This window comes from Sturnus vulgaris, chromosome 17, assembly GCF_052056855.1.
Source record: "Sturnus vulgaris isolate bStuVul1 chromosome 17, bStuVul1.hap1, whole genome shotgun sequence".
Lineage (NCBI taxonomy): Eukaryota > Metazoa > Chordata > Aves > Passeriformes > Sturnidae > Sturnus > Sturnus vulgaris.
This window is the reverse complement of record NC_142259.1, coordinates 3,797,165-3,822,830: the sequence shown is the minus strand read 5'-3', so window position 1 is coordinate 3,822,830 and position 25,666 is coordinate 3,797,165. Positions and strand designations below refer to the sequence as shown.

General features: G+C 41.5%; 1 protein-coding gene and 1 long non-coding RNA gene across 23 annotated transcripts in view; one reads left to right on the top strand and one right to left on the bottom strand.

Annotated features, from left to right (window-relative positions):
• PHACTR3 (phosphatase and actin regulator 3) overlaps positions 1-1,223 on the bottom strand; it is a 100,436-nt gene extending 99,213 nt beyond the window's left edge. Inside the window, exon 1 of one of the 2 annotated variants that reach the window (XM_088175203.1) lies at positions 741-1,223. In XM_088175203.1, coding sequence (XP_088031329.1) covers positions 741-843 — 103 coding nt within the window. In that variant the 5' untranslated portion in view covers positions 844-1,223. The remainder of the gene's footprint in view (positions 1-740) is intronic. The other variant, XM_014873946.2, reaches the window with a different exon arrangement.
• Positions 655-23,674, top strand: LOC148221793 (uncharacterized). Of its 21 annotated transcripts, XR_015807413.1 has the most exons (10): positions 1,662-3,668; positions 4,595-4,686; positions 5,078-5,222; positions 5,368-5,709; positions 5,916-6,021; positions 7,548-8,967; positions 10,704-10,839; positions 12,405-12,512; positions 12,994-14,905; positions 16,478-23,674. It is a non-coding gene; the product is annotated as an uncharacterized LOC148221793 (long non-coding RNA). The 21 variants fall into 21 exon arrangements; XR_015807409.1 differs by having other exon boundaries at positions 1,658-3,668; positions 10,704-12,512; XR_015807412.1 differs by having other exon boundaries at positions 1,660-3,668; positions 12,405-14,905.
• Positions 23,675-25,666: the final 1,992 nt, after the last annotated feature.

Sequence of the window (25,666 nt, the reverse complement as noted above, 5' to 3'; positions counted from 1 at the left end):
TTGATTACTTCTCTTCTCATAAAAGAAACCTGACAGCTCTTGTGTGACCGCCATCTATTCAGGGAAACTGAGAGTAAACTGGCTCTTACCCTTTGCTTCCAGCTTGTTGTTGTGCCTTTCCGTGCAATCACATCACATCAAAGTGATGTAGCTATTTGTTTCTTTTTTTTTTTCTAAAGGTCTCAACACTGCTTAGATTCTGACAATCTGAAATTACTGAGTCACCACCAACAGACATTTAGAATTACTCCTCAAAGTAAAGAGGAAAACACCATTAGCCATTGTTAAAAAAAAAAAAAATCTAACCCAATATTCTATTTATACGCTAGCGATTGGGCAGTGTCCCCTCAGCACCACCCTCTGTGCCCACACTTCACGAGGAGATTACGCTTCTCCCTATGAAGTGAAAATTGCCTTCTTGTGGGCAGAAAGCGTTTAATTATGACTCTGCTTCCCTTGTCACCATGGCGATCCCATGCAAACAGGCTGCTTTATTAGCGCTCATTTCCCCGTCCCCACCGAAGTGGGAACTGAGCTCTGCGGGATCCGGGGTCGAGCGCCGCCCGCGGCCCCGGGGACCCCCGGCCCGGCCGCGCCCCCGGCGGGCGCCGCGGTGGCGGAGCCGCGGGACGCGCTCGCTCCAACCCCGTCCGGAGCTCAGCCGCCGAACCATTTCGGCACTTACTGCAGGAAGTATGTTCCCAATTCCTGCCCGCCCGTGGCGACAGCGGGGCCGTTACCTGGGTGCTCCCCGGGGCCCGCGGGGTCGGTGAGGATGCTGGGGTCACTCTGCGACCTGGCTCGCGGGAGAAAGCAGCCGGTCCCTTCTTCCGATGCAGCCATGAGGTGGAGGGCGGGAAGCTCAGAGGAGGAGGGAGGAGGAGGAGGCGCTCATGGAGCCGGAGGCGGCCGGGGGACAATGGGGACGGGGGTGCGGCGGCGGCGGGGCGTCAGCCGGGCAGGACCAGCCGCGGCAGCATCTTCCCCGGCGCCGTCGGCAGGGCTGCGGCGCGGCGCTCCGCCGGCTCCGGCCGCTCAGGGGGCAGCTCCGGGCGCCTCAGGGGGGTGGGCCATGCCGCCTGGCGGGGTGGGGAAGAGCCGGGGCGCGGGCCGCGGGCCCGGCCCCCCGCCGCCGCCGCCGCCGCCCCCTCCCGGGACGCCCCCCGAGCGCCGCTGCCGGAGTCGCCTCAAGCCGCCGCGCTGCTGAGCGCATCCGTCGGAAAACATTGGGATTCTCCCATGGTGCCCCGCGAGCGCCCGCCTGACGTCACGGCGGGGATGGGGGGGAGGTGGGCGCCGCACCTGCACTGCACAAAGGCGGGGGCTCCGCAGGTGCGCGGGGTCCCGCCCCGCCCGAGCGCGTCACGGGCCGCGGGGAGGGGCTGCCCCGCCCCGCCTCGCTCTGCGGGACCCGCCCGTGTCCCCGGAGCCGGCCCGGTACTGGTCCCGTCCCGTCCGTCCGGGAGCTTTGCCCCGCGGGAGGGACCGGCGCGACCCCCGGCACCGGGACAGCCGCGGGCTCGGTGTGCGCCGCTCGCCGCCCCGGGGCTGCAGGAGGAGGGTGTCCGGAGGGGAGGGTGTCCGGAGGGGAGGGTGTCCGGAGGAGGGGAGGGTGTCCGGAGGAGGGTGTCCGGAGGAGGGGAGGGTGTCCGGAGGAGGGTGTCCGGAGGGGAGGGTGTCCCGCGGGGGTTCCCTCGGCAAGACGAGCAGGGATCGCTCCGCGCACGCCGGGACCCCGCAGAAGTGGGATGCTCCGCCTCAGGCTGAACAGCTGGGTTTGGGAATTTAAAGGGAATAACTGCTTTTATGGATTTTTTTTCTGCTCCTCCCAGTCCTGCGCAGGGTGCTGGCAGAGCTGGTCTGTAGCTGGTGATGCAAGTCAGGTCTTTTTGAAGTTTTGACGTGTAGAAATCAGAGATGCTTTCTAATCACTCTCCCAGTAAAGTCCTGTGGAATGCACGGTCAGCACTTGCTGGGATTGTGGGGGTTCTCATCTCGTGTCTGCCTTAAACTCTGCTTTTGTTTCTGCGTGGAACTAATGCTGATGAATATGCTCACCTGCAAGTAGATTTCTTGGGCTGACTCAAGAATGATAGTTATACATGCAGCTGACCAAGTTCCTCTTTGAGACAGTTGCAAGTTTGTAAAATTTTAGGGATGAACCTTTGTGTCAGAAATTTTTCCATCAATGCAGTCTTTCATTCCCACACACAGAAGCACAGGTTCAGGTTGGAAGGAGCCACAGTGGGGTCACCTGGCCCAACCTCCCTGCTCAGGCAGGGTCATCCCAGAGCAGAGAGCACAAGATTGTGTCCAGACAGGTCTGGAATATTTGCAGTGGATGAAAACTCACAGCCTCACTTGCACAGCAAAGAAGCTCTTCCTCATGTTGAGGTGGAACTTTCTAAGCATCAGTTTTTCACCACTGCCTCTTGTTCTATTACTTGGCACCACTGAGAAGAACCTGGCTCTTTTTTTACATAAATATGTGGAAAATATTTTGCTACTCTTATATAAAGAAAATGGTGTTTGGCCATTTCTGAAAGCAGGGGCAAACAAAGCAGTTATGTGGGGTTATGTCTTTGTTGTGTTGTGAGGGAATTCAACCCAAATTTATCATATCTATCACACTATGCTTGCAGTTTTACTTTAAGCAATAATTTCAGAGTTAAATGTGCATATATCTGATTTGGGAGTTACTTTTGGGCTATGTGTCCCTGAATGTCAATTAACTTACCTTTGGGGGAAAGAAAAAAAAGTCTGTAGGCATAGATTTAATGGTGGAGCTTGATGAGAAAATTCATCCAAGATTCCATTTGAGGGAGGCCTGAGTGTGGCTGTTGGGGTGACATCCACCCATGGCTGGGGTAAGCTGCAGCATTCAACAGCAAGTGGGAATATTGTCCTGAGAACAGAACCCAAAAAAGGGTTTAAAGTAAAATATCAAGGAGTCTCTGGTTCAATGAGCACTGCCCCTTCTTGCTGTGTGTCAGGTAGACCCTAAGGAAAAAGAAGCATGTGGAGGTTTAATCTAAGCTGTGTCATCGTGCCATGGAATACATTAAGGTGCCAAGTGACATAATGAGCCAAATCTACTTTTAGTCCTAAAAGGAGAGGAAGTAGCAAGTTTTAAATGGTTTTTCTCTATATAGCTTTTAGGTCATGATAGAAAATGCTGATGGTTTCTAGTGAATTCTGTGAAAGTCTATTTGCAGTAATCAATAGCTGCCTTCTGAGATGAAGAATGATACTGATTTCATGTTTAAAATGTAAGGTTGAGAAGTTTCATATCAGATTTAAGCATTTGTATAAGACTGAATATATTAAAATATTTTCAACCCAAGAAAATAACTCCAAGATATCTTTAGTAGCTATAGAAGCACAGAGAATCAAAGGGATGTATTTTTAACCAGCTCCCATACTGGTTGCCTCTGTAGAGGACACTTTATAGGATTCCTTTGAATTTAAAATATCATTTGGTACAGAATAGTCAAACAGGGCTGGAATCTGCCTTGCTTTTTTCACTTAATTAAAGAACATTTTCTCTTACCCCTGACAAACCAAGCATCAAGAGGCTCAGTCCCTGGTTTGGTTTGTGCCAGCTGATGGAGCTGTCCCTGGACCTTGTTTTTTTCCAAAATGAACCATCATCATGTTTGGGAGAGCAGGTATCCAAAAAAAAAAACCAAAAACAACCAACTTGTGTTAAATTATTCAAACTTTCGTTGCTAAATTATGTTTCTTGTGTTAAAAGTAGGATTGTCTGCGTGTCTTTTACTTTTTTACTTTCAAATTTCAGAGGTGATGATGGGACTTTGTACTTCCTTACCTTAAAGCAGGGTCTGCATTCCTTCTGGGGCAAGGCTTTAGAGAGGGGAAAATAAATGTGAGGCAAAGTCTTGTCTTCGTGTTGGAAGGCCAACATCAAAAGAAATGGAGCCTTTCAGAAGTAGAAATAAAGTAGAAAATAAATTTATTTACAGAAGTAAATAAAGCTGATGGAGGCAGGCACTAACTAATATATTCCAAGTATATTGATTTGCAAATCCCTCTGAAATTAGAATGAAACAGCCTAGTTCTACTTGTGGGTGCAAAGCACCTGAAAAATTGTCCACAAGTTTCCATTTACTACTTCATATGATTCTGTGTCACAAACAAAACTGTTTGCAGGATCAGAATGGCTATTAGTAGAAACATGACTCTCCTTTTGTTTGGTTTATTTTCTCACTATAACAGTCTTGTGGTAAACAAGTTTTCAGCATTTTCCCAGAAAGTGCAATGATCTGATCTGTTTAGTTCTCTCTCAGAGGATTTCTAGCCTTTTATATTTATGATGAAAATTTTCTAGCTTCATAGCAAATATATCTGCAATTGGCATCCATTCAGTTGCAGGAAAATACTTGTTAAAATGAAATATCCACGCAAGGAGCACAGATGAGAAAACAAATTTTTTTAAAATGTTATTTATTTTGATGCGTAGTCCATAGCAAAATCAATGCATGTCCATTTGATATGACTTTCCTTGATTTTGTTTTTTTTAATGAACTATATAAATGGTATGGATGATTTGATTAGTTTGTTTTCTCTCTGACAGGTAGCTGAATGCCTGTTGTATGAGCTGGTTATATAAAGAGAAATCCAAACTTGTGTTAGAAAGGAATGATTCTCTGGGGAGAAAGAAAAGAGGTGAGTCATGTCAGTGCTGTTTTTCTCGAATCAGCAGAATATGAAACAACCTCATTTCCCTTAATCTGAAGCCTACATGTGATCTGTGAGCACCACTGATGTGGGGGTTTTGTGTTGTTATTTAGAAAAATGAATTCAGGATACATTTGGATTGACAATATCAGCTTTCATGTTTAAATTGTTCTGATGAGCAAGGCACAAACAGCCTTGCTAGGAGCAGTTTTCTTAGATGCAGCAACAGAAAGCATTTGTTCTGCTGCTTGTGAGTCTTAACCTAGTTTTTGGAGATTTTTATGCCAGTTTCTTGTAGCTCACCATAACAGACATGAGCATTCCCATGCTCAAAAAGCTCTTGTCTCTATTTACTTTGTTGGGGCTTTTTTCCCCTCAGATGCTTTCTTTGTAAAGAGGACACTGAGCCTATTTTGAGCCTTTTTTTGTCAAGACCGTAAATGCTTGTCACCAAGAAGAGATAAAATATCACCCAGAAGTCACAACTTTTTAAGTACAAAGACTTGAAACACGTCTTCTCCAAGGTACTACTACAGAAAGCAAATAAAAAATGAATAAGTATCAGGGGCTTGTTTATTGGGGGCCTCATGTGCACATTGAGAATCTCTGGTACTCAGGAGCTATCCTGGCAATGGCCCATCTGATTTTCATGTTTGCTTTCCTCCACAGTGCTCACTCCCATTTTACAGGGGAAGGAACAGGAAAAGAGGCTGGGAAAAATATAAAGAAGGACCCTCAGCTCAGCTCCCTGCCCTGACACCCAGCTCTACTCACATCCTTCTGGGCTGTGATGATGAGAAGGGCAACCTCTATTTTATTTTAAATTATGCAGCTTATAATAGCAGCAGCCCCATGTGTGGGGAGTGAAGTCCTATCTGCACCATGCCAAGGGCAGCAGAGAGCTCCAGGATGTGGTCACAGAGCACTGTAATTGTGCCTGAGGAGCAGGGAGCAGGCAGCTCTGTGGGGAGCACTGGAGGATTCCTGAGGTTGAAGCCAGCGAGGTTCCAGGTGATGTGCCACATAAATGTTGTTTGTGCCAGTCTGAAGGGATGAATCTCATTATCCTCTCTGGTTTTCTGTTCCCCTTAGATCTCAGGATGTCTGAGGAGAAGGGATATACATATAAATTCCATTACAGGTCTAAACCTTCTTCCTTCCCACATTTTGGGGTATTAATATTCTTGTATACAGAAAATTTTTTTTTTTTTTTTCAGACACTGTGTTCTTAAGAAGGCACATGGCTGGAAGTTCCTTATTCTCACTTCCATCCTCAAAGTATTCCATGATCTCAAATACCCAAAGCTGCAAAAAAACTTGCAGGTATGTGGGGGCTCTGAAAGCTATTTTGGTGTAATTGAGATCCTGCAAGCTCCATGAATTAATACAGAAAACCCCAGTGAACTGTTTCTTGTTATATTTGTAACATCAGTCCTGCAGATTCTACAATTCAGGGTAGAGGACAGCTCCAAGAAACTGGTGTTGGTTGCAAATATAAAAGAATACAGTGTAAGATCCAAGACGTTTTAAATAACTATTTGCAGCACTTAAATTCCATTTGGAAACAAAATGCCTCTGAAAAAGAAGAACCTCTGATTTGCTTATGCTTTGCAAGTCTTTGTATTTCAGAAGCAATGCAGCTCATTTTTGCCTCAGAGGTAAGTCTGGGTAACTTGTAGCCTGATCAGAGATGTCATTTCTTCTTATTATGTATTGCATTCAGACAGTACATTCTGATTCAGATCTCATCTTGTTGCCAAATCTGGAATAATTTTGAAATATAAATTTTTCAAATTAATTCGAACAGTGAAGATCATTCAGTTGTCAGCAGAAGTGGAAAGGGAAAAGTGGTGCTCTGTGCTAATTAGATGAGAGCTGACGAGTCTTTGATGTAGAGTTGCAGGACAAAATCCTGATTCCACTCATGTTAGTACCTTTCAACATTTACTTCGATGGCATTTTGTTGTTGTCACTTCATTTCTCGTGTAACACAGGACTTCAGGTGGTATTTCACACTCTGACACAAGAAGTTCAGCTGTTGGAGAGTTAAAATACTCTAGGGTCCAGTCACATGTGAAACAAGTGGCAGAGCTTCCTTCAGTAGGTCACAGTTTGCAGTTCTTTGGGAACTGAAATCCAGTGAAGGCCATAGCAGTCAGGATTTATGAGCATGTCTCAGAAGACACAACCTCAGCTGGGCTTCAGTTCATGGAAGGAAATAGAGGAAGTCTAGAGCTGACCAGCAGCTGAACACGAGAGAATGAAAGATTGAATTGATTGGAACTCCCAGCAAGGTCCAGGTTAGCAGAGCAGTTTCTGTTGTGGTTTCTGTTGTGACAGCCCAGAAGTCATGGCCAGCCCTTCTCATGCTCCGTGTGAGAACTGATTGAAAGCTTGAGGTGTGAGCTTTCCCAGGCAGAAACACTGTGGTGGCTTTATGCTACAACTTCATTCTTCTCTGAGTGCTCCTGTGTGTTGGGTTTTTGTCTCTCTGGGACATCTTTGAGCTGGTTCCATCTATTCAGTTTCCTTCTCACCAACTTCTCAAAACAAGACTTGGGAAGGGAAACAGAACAGCTACCAATAAATTTCTGGAATTTCTAATTTGATTTTAAGGAAAACTAGGGCTTCATATAATTCCTACACAGTAAATGTAGTGCTTCCTCAGAGCTGAAGGGTTTAGGCAGTAGTTTGTATCCTCATTTAGGCAGAATGTGGATGTGCAGCAAGATCACTGCTGGGAGGGTTTGCTTTGCTCTTTTGCAGATGCAGTGAGTCATCTGAGAAACCATTCCTCAGCAAAACTCAGCTAACTTGGTTTGCTTTTTAAATATCGTTTTTTTGGACAGTTGTGGGCGTTGCCATGGCAGCAGGAGATGGTGGGCCATCCCTCCCCTCTGGGCTGCAGCTCAGTGTGCTGTTTTAATGCCATCTTGCTGCGAGCTTTGGAAGGCCAGGCTGCTCAGCAGCTCCAGCACAACTCCCTTCATGGACAGAGGCAGTGGATCAGCCCCTAACAGCAAACTTGTAACCTGCAGAGTGAGCCCAGGACAGAATTAGATGGATCTTCTGTTCCATGACTTCAAGGCTGGAGACGGATGCTGTCATAAGCAAAGTCAGAACAATGTAATCATGGAATTTTCTGTGCTGCTCTATTGTAAAAAACACTCTTTGCCAGCCTTGCTTCCAACCAGCCTAGACTGTATTGAGAGGAGCACCTCCACACCCTGCAGCTGGGATCTCCAGTATTTTGGAAATAAGTCCTTTAACATCTTTATCCAACAAGTAGAGTGCAGACTTTGCCTGGTAAATTCTTCCAGTCAAGTGAAAAATCAGGTGGTTGCCACAAAGAGTCCCTTTGTTTTCACTTGTCCCTAATATGTGCCTCTCTTCGTTATACAAATGTATCCTTTTAGGTCTAGACATAAAAAAATGCTTTGCAAAGGAATTCACAATATCAGTTTAATATAATCTGTGAGTCACATAGAGACTTTAAAGCTCTGTCTCCTGGAAATTAATTCTGCAAGACCAAGTCCTTCAAGTTTTAGAGTTCAGTTGCAGAACTAGATATTTATTACTATTATTATTATTATTATTATTATTATTATTATTATTATTATTATTATTAACATCTAGTCTTATTCTAACCCAATGTGAAATACAGAGATTTGAACACCAGTTTTGGCTAAATATGCAATTAATTGTGTACATAAATGACTGCTTGTCATTTGCAAGCCTGTGTGTTGTATGGAGATGGAGGTTCATGCAGCTAAGGGTTGTATGACCTGTGGTATTTATAATTAGGTAATTATACCCTTGCTTAATGAACTAGCAAATAGAGGGGTTTTTGCTGATGTTGGTTTTTTTCCCCTCACCTAGAAAGTGGAAATAAATCCAATTAGGTCAGTCAAGGAAGATGCCAGTAGGTTTGCTTCTTCCAAATCATTCAGAAGTCAAGAATTATTTTAACATTTAGTCTTCTTTCTCCCTTGGCTTCGTGGTTGCTACAAAAATTCTGTTTATTAATGCATTACGTATCGAAGCTGTCAAAATCAATCTCTGTCTCCATTTGTAAGGATGTTCTATTTGTGCAGAGCAGTACAGCATGGACTTCTGAAATCTTCATGTGGGCTCTGACTGCATTTCCTGAGTAGATCAGCTGACCCCACAGGAATGTCACAGCCAGTGCATTCCAGCCAGGGCAAGTGTCATCTACATGCTGCTTACAGAGATATTTCCAGTTCTGGAAAATGCAGTTACTGGGACCAGGTTTGGATCCATTTTCTATTACTCTTGTGTTTTAACCTGCATTTTCCTATCCAGGACAATGAGGAGCTCTGCTTAAGACCATGGGGAGTTCTATTTAATTATAATTGGCAGCCTGCAATCCTTTGTGCTGTCAAGGAAATCCTGGAGCTAATGGATGATACTGCAAACACTTGGTAGTGGTTTTACACTCAGCAATTTGTTCTTTATTTAGCTGAATAAATGCCTGATGGAGCTGAGAGAATCCACTGAGGAAACACTGTCAGACAGGAAATTCTTGGTGTACCAACCCTAGGAATTAATTTATTATCTTAAAGGGGTAGTTTTGCCATTTAGGCTTTATTTATGCATCTGAAATAATAATAAAAAAAAACCCCTAATAAATATTTATGCATCCGAAGTATAATTTATTAGTAATAAGACAATTTACAAGACCAGTGTAACCTGACAATGGTTATGAAATGTGTCACTAACTGTGGGCAGAGGATAATTGTCTCTGCTCAGATGGTTTTATACAAGACTGATGGCCTCAGGCTTGGTTTATGAATTGTGTTTTAAGCACAGTGAGAGAGTTTTAACAGCCCAAAACAGGCACCCATTTAGCAATGTGGCTGTCTCAACTGCAGAGTCCAGATCAAGCAGAAGGGAATGGTTTTCCCTTCACCATTTGTAGGATCAGGAAGAAATCTGGCACAGCTGGAGTTTGTTAGAGAGTCAAAAGTTGCCACATTTTGATACCAACTTGTGAGACACCTCATACACTTCATCATGAGCAAATGTGTTACATTTGTTTAATTTAATTTTGGGTACATCAATATTTGCAGTTCTCTTGTGGAATTGAGTCGTGAAGGAAGAAGAAGCCCCGGGCAGTGCAGAGCACTGGTGCACACACAAGCCCTGCTCTCTCCCTGGGCAGTCGTGGCTGACTGCAGGGGCAACCGAATATTTTGATAATTCTGTGTATTTTAAGCTTGGCAGTGCAGCCTGCCGAGGATTTTTGACTGGCAGCCACTAGAGAGCACTACGGGATTGTCTCTTTTCCACAGCAGGGTGTGGTGAACTACAGTGTGAAAAGCTTTTTTTCACATTTCTGAAGAGTCCTATTGTGTTCTGTACAGAATAGAGGATATTAAACCAAGATTTTAGCACCTCTGGCATTTTGCTTTACACAGTTATTATTCATGGTTGCTGCTTTCATCAACATGTAATTCTCAGAGTTTCACTGAGTGTAGTAATTAATGTATGGACTATTTTTACTGGAAGGCTGAATGATGATGCTTTGCTGCCTGCTGCACAGATAACCTTGGGAGAATCTAGTTCTGCTTTAGCTTATCCTTAGAAAAAAAATTAGGTCTCAAATCAATCTCAAATCAGCAAACAATGAATGGAGTGTATCTATGCAAAATACATAAACTCACAGAAATGGTGATTCAAAGGGAAAATGCTGTGTGAATTAACCTATGAGTCTCTCCCAATCCAAGTATTTGATGTTTCCTTATCTGACTGCCACTGCATTTTTTTAGATCTTGTGACCTATCTTTCATATTCCCCTAGGGAAAAGAAGAAAAAAAAAAGTGTTATTTTCTTTTGAAGTACCTATGTTTTGAGACTTTTTTTTTTTCTGTTTTCATACATCCTTCTGAAATCAGATAGACCTTTAATGTTTGCACTTCACCCGTTTAAAGCTCCTGTGTGCTTTTTGGGAGGACTTTCTCATTGAAATCATTGGTATCTTTCAGCTTATTTTTTGAGCAGAAGGTTGTAGCTTAAATCTTGGCAGTGCCTGTGGAAGAAAGCACATTCTCAGAAGATAATGAGGAGCCCAGAATTCCAAAGTTTTCCTCCCCAGGTCAGCAGCTCTACTTCCAGTAAGTGGTGAGTGCAGCTGTGGGCAGCACAGGAATTGTCACAGGATGGTGTTTCCTTCCTTCCTTCAGAAATTGGTGCTGAGGGGCACAGCCACTTGTTCTACTGAAATTTTTCTGTCAGAATTATTGAGTCAGAGCAGCTGGAGTGGGATAAACTGGATTCTGGCAAGATTAAATGTTGGGGCCAGCTGTGTAAATGGAATATCTGGTGATGTGAAAGACCCCTCTCATAACAATGGTATTCATCACATCATCCTAAATAGAGCAGACCTAGAAAATACTTCCCCTGAGCAGCAGATACCAAAATTAGTTTGCCAGTCTGTTTATGTCAGTGTTAAACTTGAAATCTTAATTAGCAGGATTGGTTTGAAGTACTTGGTGACAAAGCCCACATTGCTTCTCTGAGAGTTTGAGCCAAACTGCTTAAAATAATAACTCACAGGTGTCCCTGTACATTTATTGGGCTTATTTGGGGCTTTTTTTGTAGTTCTTCTTCACAAATAATGAAGAAACTTCATAAGGGAGACTCCAATTCTATTCACCTTTCTGATTTTACAATATGGAAAGTGTTACTGGCTTCAGATCAAGTGATGAAATGTAAAAGTTACTCAAACAATTTAAGTGATTTACAATAAACAACATTCAGGATATGGTATTTTTAAAAATTCTGACGTCTGTACATATTTTAGGAATATTTGGGGTTTTTTAGGAGTTTTCCTGGACATCCTGGACCAAGATCCTTCCCAGGAATACCCACATTGAGACCTCTGTTAAGATTTACTGTACTGAGAAATTTTCAAAGGATTTCCTATCACTTTCTGGGAATTAATTGATCTAAATCTTTGCTAGTTTTCCTGGGCTTTGCAAGTATTCCTGAATGTGTGATCCTTCCAGGAATTCCTGGACAGAAACTTTTTTAGAGTTTCTGGACCTACAACCTTTCTTGGCATTTTCTCACTTTTTATAGGGATTCCTGGATTTAGAACCTGAAGTAGTTCCTGTGCTGTTCAAGGAATTTACCATCCTAGATTTAGACCCTTCTTAAGAATTTTCCCAGGTTTTTCTACGAAATCTTGGATCTAAACTCTTTCCAGGAGTTGCCTTCAAAAGTCCTTACAGGAACTGCAGTAGCTCTTCCCATCCCATATGCCCTGATTTTGTTTCAGGGTCTGGAAATAGCTGTTACCATTTTTTGCTGTCAGAGATAAGCATCAGTCTGTGCAGAGCTGAGGAGCTGGAGGCATCCTGCAAAGAAACTGTTTGAATTCCTGTTTTAAAATCAGTTACCACAAAAGTGATTTTTTACTCTCTGAACACACACTACTGAACACACTGCCCCCATGAGTGATGATAAAACAGCTTTGAGTGCAATCTACATTCCCTCCATTCTCTGACTCCCCTGTCCCACTCACAAAGTCAAAAATTACTCACTTGTTAATTAACACATTGACTCCTCATAGCACCATCCATGCAAAGGCAAGTCATAAAATGTTTATTCTTCTCCTTCTGCCAGATACTCGGAGCCAAAGCCTTAATTTGACTTGAAAAATATGCTTATATTTTTTCCTTTAGGGCACTGGAGTTTTAAACTGCTGTCTGGCTCTTGTCCTCAGTCCTGAATTAACTTTTGTGGTCTAGGTGAAAGTAAATCCAGTCATCCCAGAATGGTCTGTTGCAAAGGTGATTTTTTTTTTTTTTCTGAGGAAGAGAAACACAGGGACAGTGTGGTGGTGTCTGATCAAGGCACTCTGATCTGTCAGAGCTACCTGAAAAATTCGAATCTTGCCGGCTTTCTTTTAGCACACACACACACACACAAAAAAAAAAAAAAAAGGAGAATTCACAAATATGTAAAATATGTAGATGTAAGTCTCTTCCTAAGCAAAGTGTGATCTCCAGCTACACATGTTCAGCACCAGGAGGTGCCAGTCCCTTACGAGCCCAGTAAAAAAGGCACTGAGCTGCTCTAAAGTGTCACTTTAAATTATATTTATTAGAGCTGACACTATAAGGAAAGAGTAGTACAGATAATCTTATGTCCCAAAAGAGATATGAACTGGGGCGTGAATTTTTGTGGGTTCAGAAACAAAATTAAAAGTTGTATTTTCTCCATTCCCTTCCTTCCTTCCTTTTCACATCCCTTTGTTTTACATCATTTTAGGAAAATGAGCCAAAGCACCCATTTCTGTACCATCAGTGAAATGAAGCAGGTGTGGAGCCATTTGTTATTTTGTCACTCTTGGAATAGAACTGTATTTTTGGAAGTGACAGCAGAGGGAACAGTCTACATGAGCCAGTTGTTAAAGCTTCATCCTGTTGTGAGTTCACTTTGAGTCGTGCATTTTTCAGTCCTAATGTTGTGTTGGACTTACCTTGCTTTCCACTAAGCATGAATCATTCTCCTTGATTAATCCTGATAATAAAATTACACACTGGAAGCCTTGTAGGATGAGAAATAATTACTGAGGCACTGTAGGAATGAGGGAGTCAGCTCCCTTTAGAAACTCCAGAATGCCTCTTTCATAATCTCTGCACAATGTGAGTTGCCAAAAAGCAGCGTTTGGGAAGAGCTTGAACTGCAAAACTGGCATGAAAGTTCGAGAAACCACTTTTTTGTGCCTCCTGGTGTAATGTTACACTGAATGGCTGCTGTGTCAAGAGAATTACTACAATCAGAAACATGAAGAATTTAAAATTAAGATCTAAATGACAGACTTTATAATGCTTGTAAATGATGTTTCTCAAAGTAGCTGGCTTTCATCAAAACTGGAGTTAATTCGGTCAAATTACCAACACATTTCTTTTCACTGCTTCTTTCAAACCAGCTCTAATTAAAACCTTAAAATAGCATCTTTACTGGCAAAAAAAGAAAGCCCCACGACATGGGTCAGCAATCTATTTCCCTTAGATATCTTATTTAATTTTTTTGTATTTATTTTTTCCCCAAGAAAAGCACATGTTAGCTGAAGTAGATTTTTCAAATGGGTGCTTTTCAAATGGGAGCTTTTTGCAACTTCTTCGGGTAGATTAAGATATAAAAGTTACAGTACATTAGAAAAAGCTGTCTTTCTTTTTCTCCATGTTTTTTCATTTAGTTTTCTCATTTACTTGTTGCAGTCAGGCAATATCTACCAGCAAACTGGCAATTAAAATTTTAGAACTCTCATTCTTGCTTTATATGAGCTGTTTGGACACGTCCTGAAGTAAACAAGTGAAAAGTAAAAGGCCAAGCAAAACCTCTACAAGAAAGGGTACAGAAAGATATCTGCCCATATATATTATAAAGGGTGGAAATATTAAAACTGGATAGTCCTCTCCTCCTTTTGATGTGGAATTTTTAACCAAATACTAATGGTGCTGGGAATTCCATATTTCAACTGACTGGAGCTGATCAGTCCAGCTGTTGGCCCCAGCTCTGCAGTATCTGCTACAGCATCACTTTCCTTGCAAGTATTGAATTTTTCATCTTCAAAGCTGACACAGATGGTTTCCATAATGCACTTGTGAAAATACTCTTTGGGACAGAGTTTTTCACTTGGGAATGACCAATGGCTATATTTGCTTTTCCCAGAACTTGGAACAAGGGTTTTGCTGTGAGTTGCACTTTTGTTCCCCCTCAGGTATGAGGTGCCTGAGCACCAAAGGAATAAAAATTGTGCTCAGAACTTTGCTTCACTGGGCAATCTGTTCCAGTGCCTCACCACCCTCAGAGGGAGGGATTCCTTCCCAATATCCCATCCATCCCTGCCCTCTGTTCCCTGTTCCTGTCCCCAGTCCCTCTCCAGCTCTCCTGGAGCTCCTTTAGGCTGGAAGAGGCTCTGAGCTCAACCTGGATCCTTCTCCTCTCCAGGTGAGCACCCCCAGGTGTCCCAGCCTGGCTCCACAGGGGATGCACAGATCTGTCACTGAGCTGGGATAACTCCCTTTGGTCAGGGACACCTAAACAAATTATTCCAGGGCACAAATAGTTCAAACCATGGTGTGAACTCGAAATGTATCAGCTTCTCTGCAGGGCTGCCAAACAGACCTTCCTAGCCCAGGACACATAACCCACCTGCCATTCACCTCCTCAGGTAAGACAAGAATTTATCCCCTTTTGAAATAACTGCTTGTTAGGGTAAGGATGTGCATCTATCTATTTCTCATGGAATAACTGGAGCTCCTCAGGTTTATGTCCTTGTTTGCCCTGCAGAAAGTTCTTTGTGTGTTCCAATCCTTTGCATTTTTTGTGGGCATAAAGAAGAAATGATGTTTTTAATAGTTCTGTTGAGTAGTGTCAGATCTCCAGATAAAAGTGTAATACTTCCTATTTTACATATGATATAAATTATTTGACCAAGTATTAGGAATCAAAACAGCACAGTAGGTTGGCTTATTTATAGGTCTGAGGTTTTTTTAACTAAGGGTGTGGGAATGGGAAGATCAGAAATCGAAACTACCCTGTTTCCAGTTTGCATACATTAAAGGCCCTTACATTTTTTTCCATAAATTGCTGTGCAAATTTACTCCTGAAGGTAATTTTTCTAAAAACTTGTTTCAATACCAGTTCAAAAAATATTTTTTCCCTCACATAATTTCCTCAAATGAGTGCCGATTCTTCAATAATTCAATGAACTGAACTTTATTATCTCATTCTATTCTATTTCAGAAGGTGAAGATTAGCTCTTTTGACTGAAACTAGGTGTTAATTGATGTAGCAGTGTCATGGAACTGCACCTTCAATTTCTCCATTCGAGAGAAAAAATGCATTATTTAAAATCTGATATTCCTTTTGTGAAGCATGTTTGTAGACTGAATACCTTCTGCTCATTCTAACCCAGGCAAAGACACTCTTTACAGATAAGTACAGATGTAAACTATGACCTGAGAATTTGAGGTTCAAATTCTGCATGAAAGCTGAATATTAAAGGCTTTGTAAAGAATTTGGTGCTTATTTCTCCAACTGCTAAAATGCCAGGCAGGCTTGCAAAACATCCTGTTGCAGGAATTGGTGCAGCCACATCCACCCACAAACCTCTGTGCCTTTATTGATTCTTGCTTTATTTGTGTTCTCAGAGAGCCTTTGTTGGGTTGGTGCTGCCACTTGAGTGAATTTCTGGACAAAATGTTAATGAAAGGTCCCAGAAGTCATCCCTGTTTATATCAAGGGAGAATCCACTGCCCTTCAGGGGTCCTGACCTGGAGCCTTCCAGGGCTCTGTAACCTTGAGATCTGGGGATTAGTAAGAGCAGGAATATTGCCATGTCTCTTCCATGGAAAATGTGTCTTTTGGGCACCAATTCCATGCCTGGCACTTCCAAAATTCGCTGCTACATTAAAATATTCTTCTGCACCAAGTACATGTTATGCAGATATGTAAATGAAGATAAAATCTAAACTAGTCTGGTACAGTTTGGACACCCCAGAAATGCTGCATAGTCCCACCAGCACAAAGTTATCTTTTCCTCTGTATGAAATAATGTGTCTTGGTTTCTAGCTAGTCATTTTAATCCTTTCAATCTACATAGAAAGGGAGGAAAATACATTTTCAACAAGGTAAAGCTGTTAACCAGCTCAGATTTCATATGTTACACCTGACCACTGATAACTTACCTAACATATCTCAGCCTGCTGGGTTTACACAACTTTCTCCCTGTGTTTTCCAGGGAAGAGAAGGTGATGTTCCTGAGGAGACCACTGGCAGAGCCTGAACCCCATTCTGAACTGAGCTTAATTGGTTATTTTCTGCAAAAGAGAGAAGCTGCAAAGCAGAAAATCTGCAGAAACTTCTAAGATGTTTCTACAAGCATAAATCTTCCTTGATTTCCTGGCTTGCTTTTAAAGGCATGTAAATTTTCAGCTTACCCAGCGGTCTCACAGAAAACCTAATTCCTGAAGTTTCTTTTTTCTCCCAGTTTTTTCATCCAAATCCTATGTACAGAGTAGATTTATTGATATTCTTCAAGAATATCATGGACAAACAGTGGGTTTGTTGTTTGTGCTCCTTCTAGTGGAGCAGCAAGAAAACAATTTCACCTGTGCAGGCAAAAGTGAATTTTTGCAATCCAAAGCCTGAGGGCACAACTAAATTAACCTGGAGGTTGGGGCTTGCTGGGGCAGCCTGAGTAAATTGGGGTGCTGAAAGAAATTGAGGGGGAAAGAGAGGTTGCTTCTCTTTTCTGAATTCCTCCTGGCAGCTGCCCCCAGTATACTTGCAGCCCTTCCTCAGTGACAGAAGTTGCCCTCCAGGTTCTGCAGGAATCTGGTCCAAGGGAGGGGGGACAGTCCCTTCCAGGACCTGTTTTGGTGTCTCGGGCAGGAGATGCTGCTCCTGTGTTGAGAGCCCTTCCTGGCAAGGGGATGGTGAGGAGCTGGCAAACCTGGGCCAGAAAACCAAGCTGGCAGGGGGAGGTTTTGCTTGAGCCTGCCATGGCATGGCTGCTCCTAATTCTTGAGGCAGGGAAAGGGACAACAAGCAGTTTCTTTATCAGAATCTCACACCAAGCTAGAAACTGTTGTCACAGTATAAAGGGTTTGGGATGATCCATATGAAAATAGAACTACAAATGCCATCATTCCATCTACATGTTTCACCAAATGCTAAAAATTCTGAAATCTTAAATTTAAGGCAGGGTTAAGATTATTTGTCACTGTGATTTTAATTGAGGATCCATCCCAGTGCTGGTTAACTCCACTGTGAATGGGCCCAGCTGTGTTTCTTCCCTGATCAGCTCAGGGATTTTGCTCCAGTAGCACCTGGAGCCAGAATTAAACCTTCACACCAAGCCCCTGGGCACAGGTACAGTGCAAAACACGGCAGGAGCAAACGAACAGAGTGTCCTGCAAACTCAGATGGAAAATGCATTGAAAGAAAGCTCTGAAAAATGTAATTACAAACCTAAGCCAAGCACCTAGCTGAGCAGCAGGGGTGCCTGGTGCTTGCCATCGAGCATTTCCCTGCAGCCCAGCTCCAAGGGGACTCGATGTGAGGCTCAGCTAAGCTCCACTCAAAGCTTGGAAAAGACTCTGAGGTATAGTTATTTTTTTTAATATGTTTTCACTTCATTGTGGTTGGTGTTTTTGCACTGGCCTTTTGATTCTCTGCATGATTAAGCACCTAAATGCTTGCTGTTTTTGTGGGTTTTGTTTTTGTGGGTTGTTTGTCCCATTTGAAGTTTGTTTGTTTGTGTTTGGTTTCCATTTGTACCAAATGAAAATTAATGATCATATGCTTGTAAATAACTGGGTCAAAATTTAAAGCCAAAAAAAGGAGGGCTTTTCTTTCTGCTTCCATGTGTCCAGCTCCTTTAGGAAATTTTATTTTCTATTATAAATTGTCAGCACTTTTTTGTAATTTGGAGCTCTGGCTTAGTAAAATTAACTGCCCAGAAACCAACCTGCCTGGGCAGAGGCAGAGTTTGGCAGAATCAGTAGTTTCCAGGTACTTTTAAAAGGTGTATCTTTGCCAAAGAAACTGTGGTCATTTCTCCTAAAGTTAAAAGAAAAAAAATGGGGTATTTTGTTTTTTTCATTTAATCCAGCCTTATTTGTTCCTGCTTTCATTGCTATGACTGAGACAGCAGCAGAAATCATCCCTAAATTAGATTGTCTTTTGAGGGCAACTCATAATTAAATCTCCTGCAGCCTGTGCTGTTTATAGGCAATGGAAGTAATTACTAAGTTTGAAAAAATATACTAATTTGGAAAATGTTTGAAAGTGTCTTAAATATAATGGTAGTTGCAAGCCAGCAAGGGGTTATTGGTCTAGACAACATAACCTTGGCATTTCATTTAGCTCCACAAACTGTTTAGATTACTGTCTGAGGAGGGCTTTTGTTCATCACTTTTTAATTTGATTTTACTGAACAGCAAAACTGGCATTTTAGCTTGTTTTTTAAATTGCTATTGTCAAGGTTATGAACTTGGTTACCACCCCTAGCTTAGATGAGAATTTTTTAGAAGAAATGTTTATCAAAGTTCTTCCTTCCCTTGGTGTCCAGAATTATTTGATAAAAGTGAATTTTTCCTTCTCTGTATTTTTAATTTAAGTCGTGTTTTCTGGCTTGTTCCATGAGATTCCCTTACCCAGCTGGTAAGGTCTAGTTCCTCACAGTTCTCATTTGTCTCTATATGTTCTTCTTAAAACAATAAAATTCTCACTATGAAAAACTTTCTATTTGAAGTGGGATGGCAACATTTCTTTTTAATGCCTGATCTCTGTGTTCTGACATGGTTTGCCTCTGGCTGGAGTTCTTGCATGTCTCCAAGGATATTACTAATCTACTTTGGAAAAGAATGGAAAATCTGTTTTACAAAGGTTTTATGCCTTTTAAACTGATTTTGTTTCAAAACGAGTCCACTCCTTCTAAATTTAAATTCTTTTCTTGAAAGAAAATACTTTTGTTTTTCACCCTTATAGGAGAAAAACTACAGACTAAAATCCATATCAAGATTAACAGTAATGTCCTTAATTATTTTTTAATTACACAAGATTTTCTTTTTACAATCCTGGAATTAGCAGTTGGATTATGTTTTCCCACTTGGAAAAGTGAGAGAAGTCAGTAGCATTTAGTCCATTACTTTAAATTTAGCAAAATTACAGGAATTACTAAAGAATTAGTCCAAGTGGGTTATTTAACCTTGGTTACCCAACCCTTTTCTCATTTATTATCCAGTTTTATACTTGCAATGTTATTCTACTTCATTCCAGCCCACTTTAAGCCACTTCATTGTATCTTTTTTTCAAAGCACAACATTTTTCATGTGTGTACCAGTGTGACTAAATTTTTTTGCTTTTTCTATTTGGTTGAGAAACATTTTTCTTTCTTCTTTTTTCTTTTTTTTTTCTCTCTGTGAAAGCCATATGGCTTGGATCTTAATGCTCAAGGAAAATATTCCAGATAGTTCCTCCCAGGTATACCTGTCAGTGGCTCATCTGCTTTATCTTAGAAATAAATGCCTTGGAGGAGGAAAAAAAATGCATCAAAATAATTCTTCAGTTGTGACACTGCAGTGATCCATCCTCAAATGTGTGGTGTGAATCTGCTCTTTCCCTTTCAGTCTTGGAACATTAAACTTGCTTTATTTTGAGGCAATTGCTGTATATTCTTCTTATTTAAATGCATATATGTATGAATGCCCTGACAAATATTTCTTTTTCAAAGTATTAGTAGCTAAATTTTCAAAGCAATGTTCCCTCTTCACTTTTAGGTAGAGGTGGAGATCTCTTTATTTACTGTAACTTTCATGGATTGGTCTTAATTACTTTTTGAGGTGATTTCCATGAATCACTGAGGTTCAGATTTGTGCAGACTCACCCAGGATGCTCTGTTTGTGCTTCCCTACTCCTCCCACCAGGCAGGGGAGCCAGGGGAGGAGGGCACATGGCATGCATCACTTCTTGGGTTTTCATCCCTCTGGTTTGTAGAGGGAAGAAAATAAATCAGGATTCCCACGATTTGGTGTGATGCTGGATCTCCTCTACACGAATGAGAAAGAAGTAAAGGCTGAGCTGCTGAAAGCAGAGCTGAAATCCTGGCCCTGCTGCCTGAAGTTCATCCTGACTTCCCCGTGTCCTAAGGGAACTCTTTGCATGTTACATGTTCTGCAATGTTCACTCCAGCCGAGCCTGGACATGTTGGCTGTCCATAATTAAAGTAATCTAGGAAATTTAAACAGCTGAGCTGAAAAGTTAGCCTTAAAGTGTATGTTGTATTCATACAACAAATCTCCTGAAATACTGGTTTAAATATTTGCCAAAGGTGATGCTGTCTGAAATCATTTGAAGAATATATTCTCCTCATAAGACCATAGGCCTTCTTGTCTCTTTTTTTTTAACAACATGAAAACAATTGCACATACTGTTCCATAAAGCAAACCTCTATCTCTTATCATTTCTCATTTATCAGCTCTCCAGAGGAGGGATATAAGATAACAATCATTCTGGAGAGAATGGGCAGAGTGTGTGGGAGCTATTGCCTGTGTAAGAGAAATTATTTTTCTCTGTGTGACAAAATAGTGGGAGTTCTGTCCTTTTGCCTTGAGTGGCAGAAGGTGACAGTGAAAGAAAAACATTGTTCAAGTGAAAACGGAACTTCCTTTTAGTCAAAGATATAAGAGGGCTATGGGTAACATTCATGGTTTTTTAGGAGAAACACAATCTTTGACATTCTTAGTGATAATGGGGAAAATAATCTAAAATACTTGGTTTAAAAAAATTATAAAGACAGTAACAGTATTATTTTTCACTCTTGAATATGTTACATGCTACAGTAGAGAAAGCAATTAATATTTCATAAGAGTGTGAAGTTGTATCATGCAGGTGTCATCAAATGCAGTAATTAAACCTCAGCAGAGTGGTTCCAACATGCTGTAACTGGTGTGACCAGGCAGTGCTGCGGGAGAGAGGCTGATGGGGGAGCCCGTAGGCAACCAGGGCTAAAAGACCAATGTCAGCAGCACCTTAACGAGCTGAGAAAAGGCTCCGTGCCCAACATGCTGCTTCTTGTGCTTTAATAACTGCTCATTCCTCATCCTGCTCCCTCTGACAACCAAGCCTGTGCAAAGGTGATGAAAACATGAACTGGGAGTAACATACCTGAGCCACAGTTTGGGAGGTTTTTCCTCTTGCCTTAAGAGGCTGGGGATAAAATCATAGCTACATCACTGAGCTGCAGAGGACCAGGGTGGACCCCTTGTGCAAGAACAGTGGTTTTATAGCATGCATTCCTCTCTTGTAGGGAGCATCCAAGAGCAGTTATTCAACTCAAAAGATTAAAAAGCCACATTTTGTCCTCTCTGGGTTTGTCAGGATCTGTCTTATCTTAAAATCATTGGCAACGTTTCTCTGTAAGAAGCGAGTATGTGTGAATGCTGGGCCGTGATTGTGGAATTTGGATTCAGGAGACAGGCAAAAGTAATATTTGAACACTTGAAGATTCAAATTTATACTGGATATCAGGAACTCACCTTAAGAATTTCTCAACCATCACCCCTGTATATGAAGGACTGAACTGTACTCTTTAAAGACTTACTTGATTTTGTTTTTATTGTGCACAGTCTTCCAGAATGACCTTTTCAATCAAGTGTTACTAATTTGGCTAGAGAGTTGGAAAATTAAAGCAAAGAAACACCGTCAAAACAAAATCTAAAAATTAAGAGGCTGCTGGGTAGAGAATGGTAAACCAAAAGAAGATTGCTTCTGAATTGGCAAGGGAATTTATATATTATGCCAGGTATCTTCTCTTGTGAGATGAGTTTAGATTTGGAGAGTAGAAGATGAGAACCTTAGGACAGACTGGAATATGGAGAGCAAGGCAGCTGGGAATTTTGGAGGGTTCCTGTTCCAAGTGGAAGGTGTTGTCTCTAAAATGCAAGTGAAGCCTCACAGGTGAGGGAGGCAGCAAACATCTTGCAGAGCACAGCACTCAGAGTGGGCAAAATCAGAGAACAGGCTGAGGGTGACCACTGGGAAATTCCTCTGAGGCTCTGCAGAGTTTCTGTTCCTGTTTGTGAGGAGGTGCCATCATCTGTTTTGTGACACCTGGAGAAAATACTTCCTGCCTGTAGGTAAGGTTTGGATTTAGATTTGTAATGTGTGAATGTATCAGTGCTGGTTCTTTGGAAAATACCTGGGCCAGTTGAGTTCTCACTGGGAGCTGATGTGAAACTGTAGGAATCTTTCTGTGGGAGAGTTGAAGGCAAAGATACTTGTGATACAGCAGGATTGTGATATTCTGAGTGGGTAGCTTGGGAATGTTTAAATCAAAGACTAGGATTTTATTTGAAAATTTCTGTCTTGGCGAACAAAAATCGTACCAATTCCAGCACACTTTCTGACAGATTAGTGACTGATCTTTAGTGAAACTTGCCTGGTTGGCTCATAGGGTGCTAAAAATTATAGATGTTCAATATATGTGGCTCCTTGGCCAGAGTAGTGTAACTGTTCCATAATCCTGCTCCTGAAATGGAAATGAGAAAGCAAATAACCCGTGCTAAGTGAAGGCCCTGCTGGTGCCCTGCCAGGCATTCCAAGCACTGATAAGTTTGCTTGGTCTTGGTCTGGCATCTTTAGGATGAGGATGCTGGGGTTTTGTGCTCCCTGATAGCACTTGCCCTACCTTTAAGAGGACTTTATGGAATGTCCTTATCTTTCCTGGAGCAGCTGAGGCTGTTGCCAGAATTAGGACTGGCACGTGCAGTTGCTTGGAGCCAGAGCAGTTTCTGTCCGCTTTTATTTTTGGGGGGAAAAAAAAAAAAAAAAAGAGTTATTTAAAATATTTCGATTTTTTTATCTGTGTTTCTCATGCTGGGTTTGTTTGGTTTTATTTTTTTCTCGAATGTGGGTTTGTGGGGTGTCCTATCTGAGAGAGGGATGATGCTGCTGATTCAAATTTCTTTCATCTTGGAAGTTACAGGTTTACTTCACATTCCTGGCTATTAAGATAGAATTGTTCATCTAAAGTTGATGGGGTTTCTTCAAGCCACCAGCCAGCCACTGCTGCCTTCCAGTGCTTCTTGTTTATTTGGTAATAATGTGAGGACAAGTGCAAAAATGTTGCTAAATATATCCCAGTAGAACTTGTTTTTATTATGACAGAATCTACTTGATTACTCTGTGTACTCTGCTTGATTACTGGTGCTTCACCAGAGCAGTGTGTGCTCTTACTTATTCTATTAATTGTGCTGTTTTCCAGCTGCTGCTTGATTAAAATATCTGCTCAATCATCTGTAACTCTGCTCCTTTTTAGAAAGCAGCAAAACGCTATGAGCTGTTCTTTGGATGGAATTGTCCTGTTCCATGTGTAGCTGACAGGCTGAGACCTCATGCTGTGTAATATTTAAATAAACATGTTTGCCTTGCATCTGTTTCTCATAAATCCTATACTTATGTAACTACGTGTTCTATTTGGGACAATGATATTTTGGTAAGTAATGTTGGCCTAGTTGATTTTTGTGCACAGTCATAGGATCTAAATATGCAAACAGAGAGGTTTTTTTGGGTTCCAGTCCCATAGAACAGAAATACAGGAAGGTCGACTTTAAATAATGAAATTGAGCAACGCTTTTCTTTTATGATGTTGTATACAACAATTATAGGATGTTAATTCCATGACTTCTGGAAAAATCACAATACAACAGTATTTTGGCTTCTGAATTGCTCTGCAAATATAATTATGTAGATGTAATATAGTGTGGGTTTTTTTCCCCTAGCTCTTATAATTGGAGCTGGGTTTCTGCCTTTATATTTGGTTCATGCTTTCTGTCCTGTACAACAATATACAATTCAGTATTTAATAAGGCTTTATGTGCAATGACATCTTTCCACAGCCCAAGCCTCATTTGTGGTGATTGTTTTGGATAAAAGATAATTGTACAGTAAACTAATTGGGGTTCAATACAGAAATGCTCTTAGGAAAAAAATGCAAACGTCTACTGACCTGTTCAGTTTCTCCTCCCTCTTAAGGCTAAGACAGGAGAAATTAAAAGCCAAACTGTCCCCATGCCAGTTGCATTACAAGCTGACAAAATATTTAGCAAAGCTTGTTCCTAAGCAAATATGTACACTAGGAAATCAGATGGATGTGTGATGGATCTGATAATGAACACAAGCTAAGACCCCAAATTGCTGAAGGCAGTGAAACAACCTAGGTGCCAAATGAGCTGCAGCATGTTTGGACACAGTGGATTGATATTGTCTGGAGTCTTTTCCCCCAACACACTTTTCAGCCACACAGGCTGACTGGGGCCACTCATCAATTCCCTGAAAATCAAAGGTTTCTGTATTTTCTGCTGTCATCACTCATGGCAAAAGAACTTTTCTTGTTTCTATCTTAATACTGCTTTGCCTTCTAGAGATTTTATTCTTGTCTTTAGCAAGAAGTGAAGGTGGCAAATATCCTGTATTCTCATGTCTCTTTTGTGAGGTAACTTTTTCCATATGCACTGAGAAATGAAATAAGTGACCAGATTCAAAAAGAAAGTTTATCTATGTTGAATCTTATTCCAGTGTTCTCATTGCCATCAGTGTAAGAATTTCCCAAAAACCTCATTTTTCTCACTGGTAAAATGCAATTCACTTTCCTCTGGGCAGACAAAGATGAGTAATAGAAGTGAATCATAAAAGGTAGAGGTGAGAAATAGGATTAAAAACAATAATGCAGTGGGGAATATGTTGCTAGCATTATCTTGGGTTTAATGGTGTGACTCAGTCATAAAATGTTAGTTGGCTATTGCCATTCCTGTGGAACTGAGGAAAAGATCAAAGACGACCCCCTACATCTACACAGAAAAGCCTGGAGGGGCTGCAGAGTATTGTCAAGGTGAATCCTCTAGGGAATAATGAAATTGGAATTGCTTTGGCCACAGTTGAAAGGTTAATGTTCTTGTGATGAATGATATGACAGCATATCAATTACTCTGCTTACTTCTCAGTGTTGGGTGTTTTATTGTCTAAATTAGCCATCCAGCACAATTTTTTTTTGTTTACTGGTAAACACAGAACCGATTGGATCTCTGTTTCAATGCCTAGGCCTGGCTGTAGTGTCTGTCTTAAAAAGCAAGACAAACAAAACAACCAAACAAAAACAACCCACAAATTACAAACCTGCATAATGAAAAGCAAGAAAATACTAATGTCTTACCTAAATTTGAAAGGGTAAAGTTTAATTTAATGGGCTATGCACAGGTAATAAACTTGCTTTGTAAAACTCAGAATTTCTTTGCTAAAGTTGCATTCTGAGATCTGGAAGGCCTTATCAGTTAGTGATCTTCATTTCTCTATCACATCTCCAGTTCTGTGCATTAGACCTCCTGCCAGCAGAATTGATTTTCCTTGCTCTGGTGACATTTGCCCG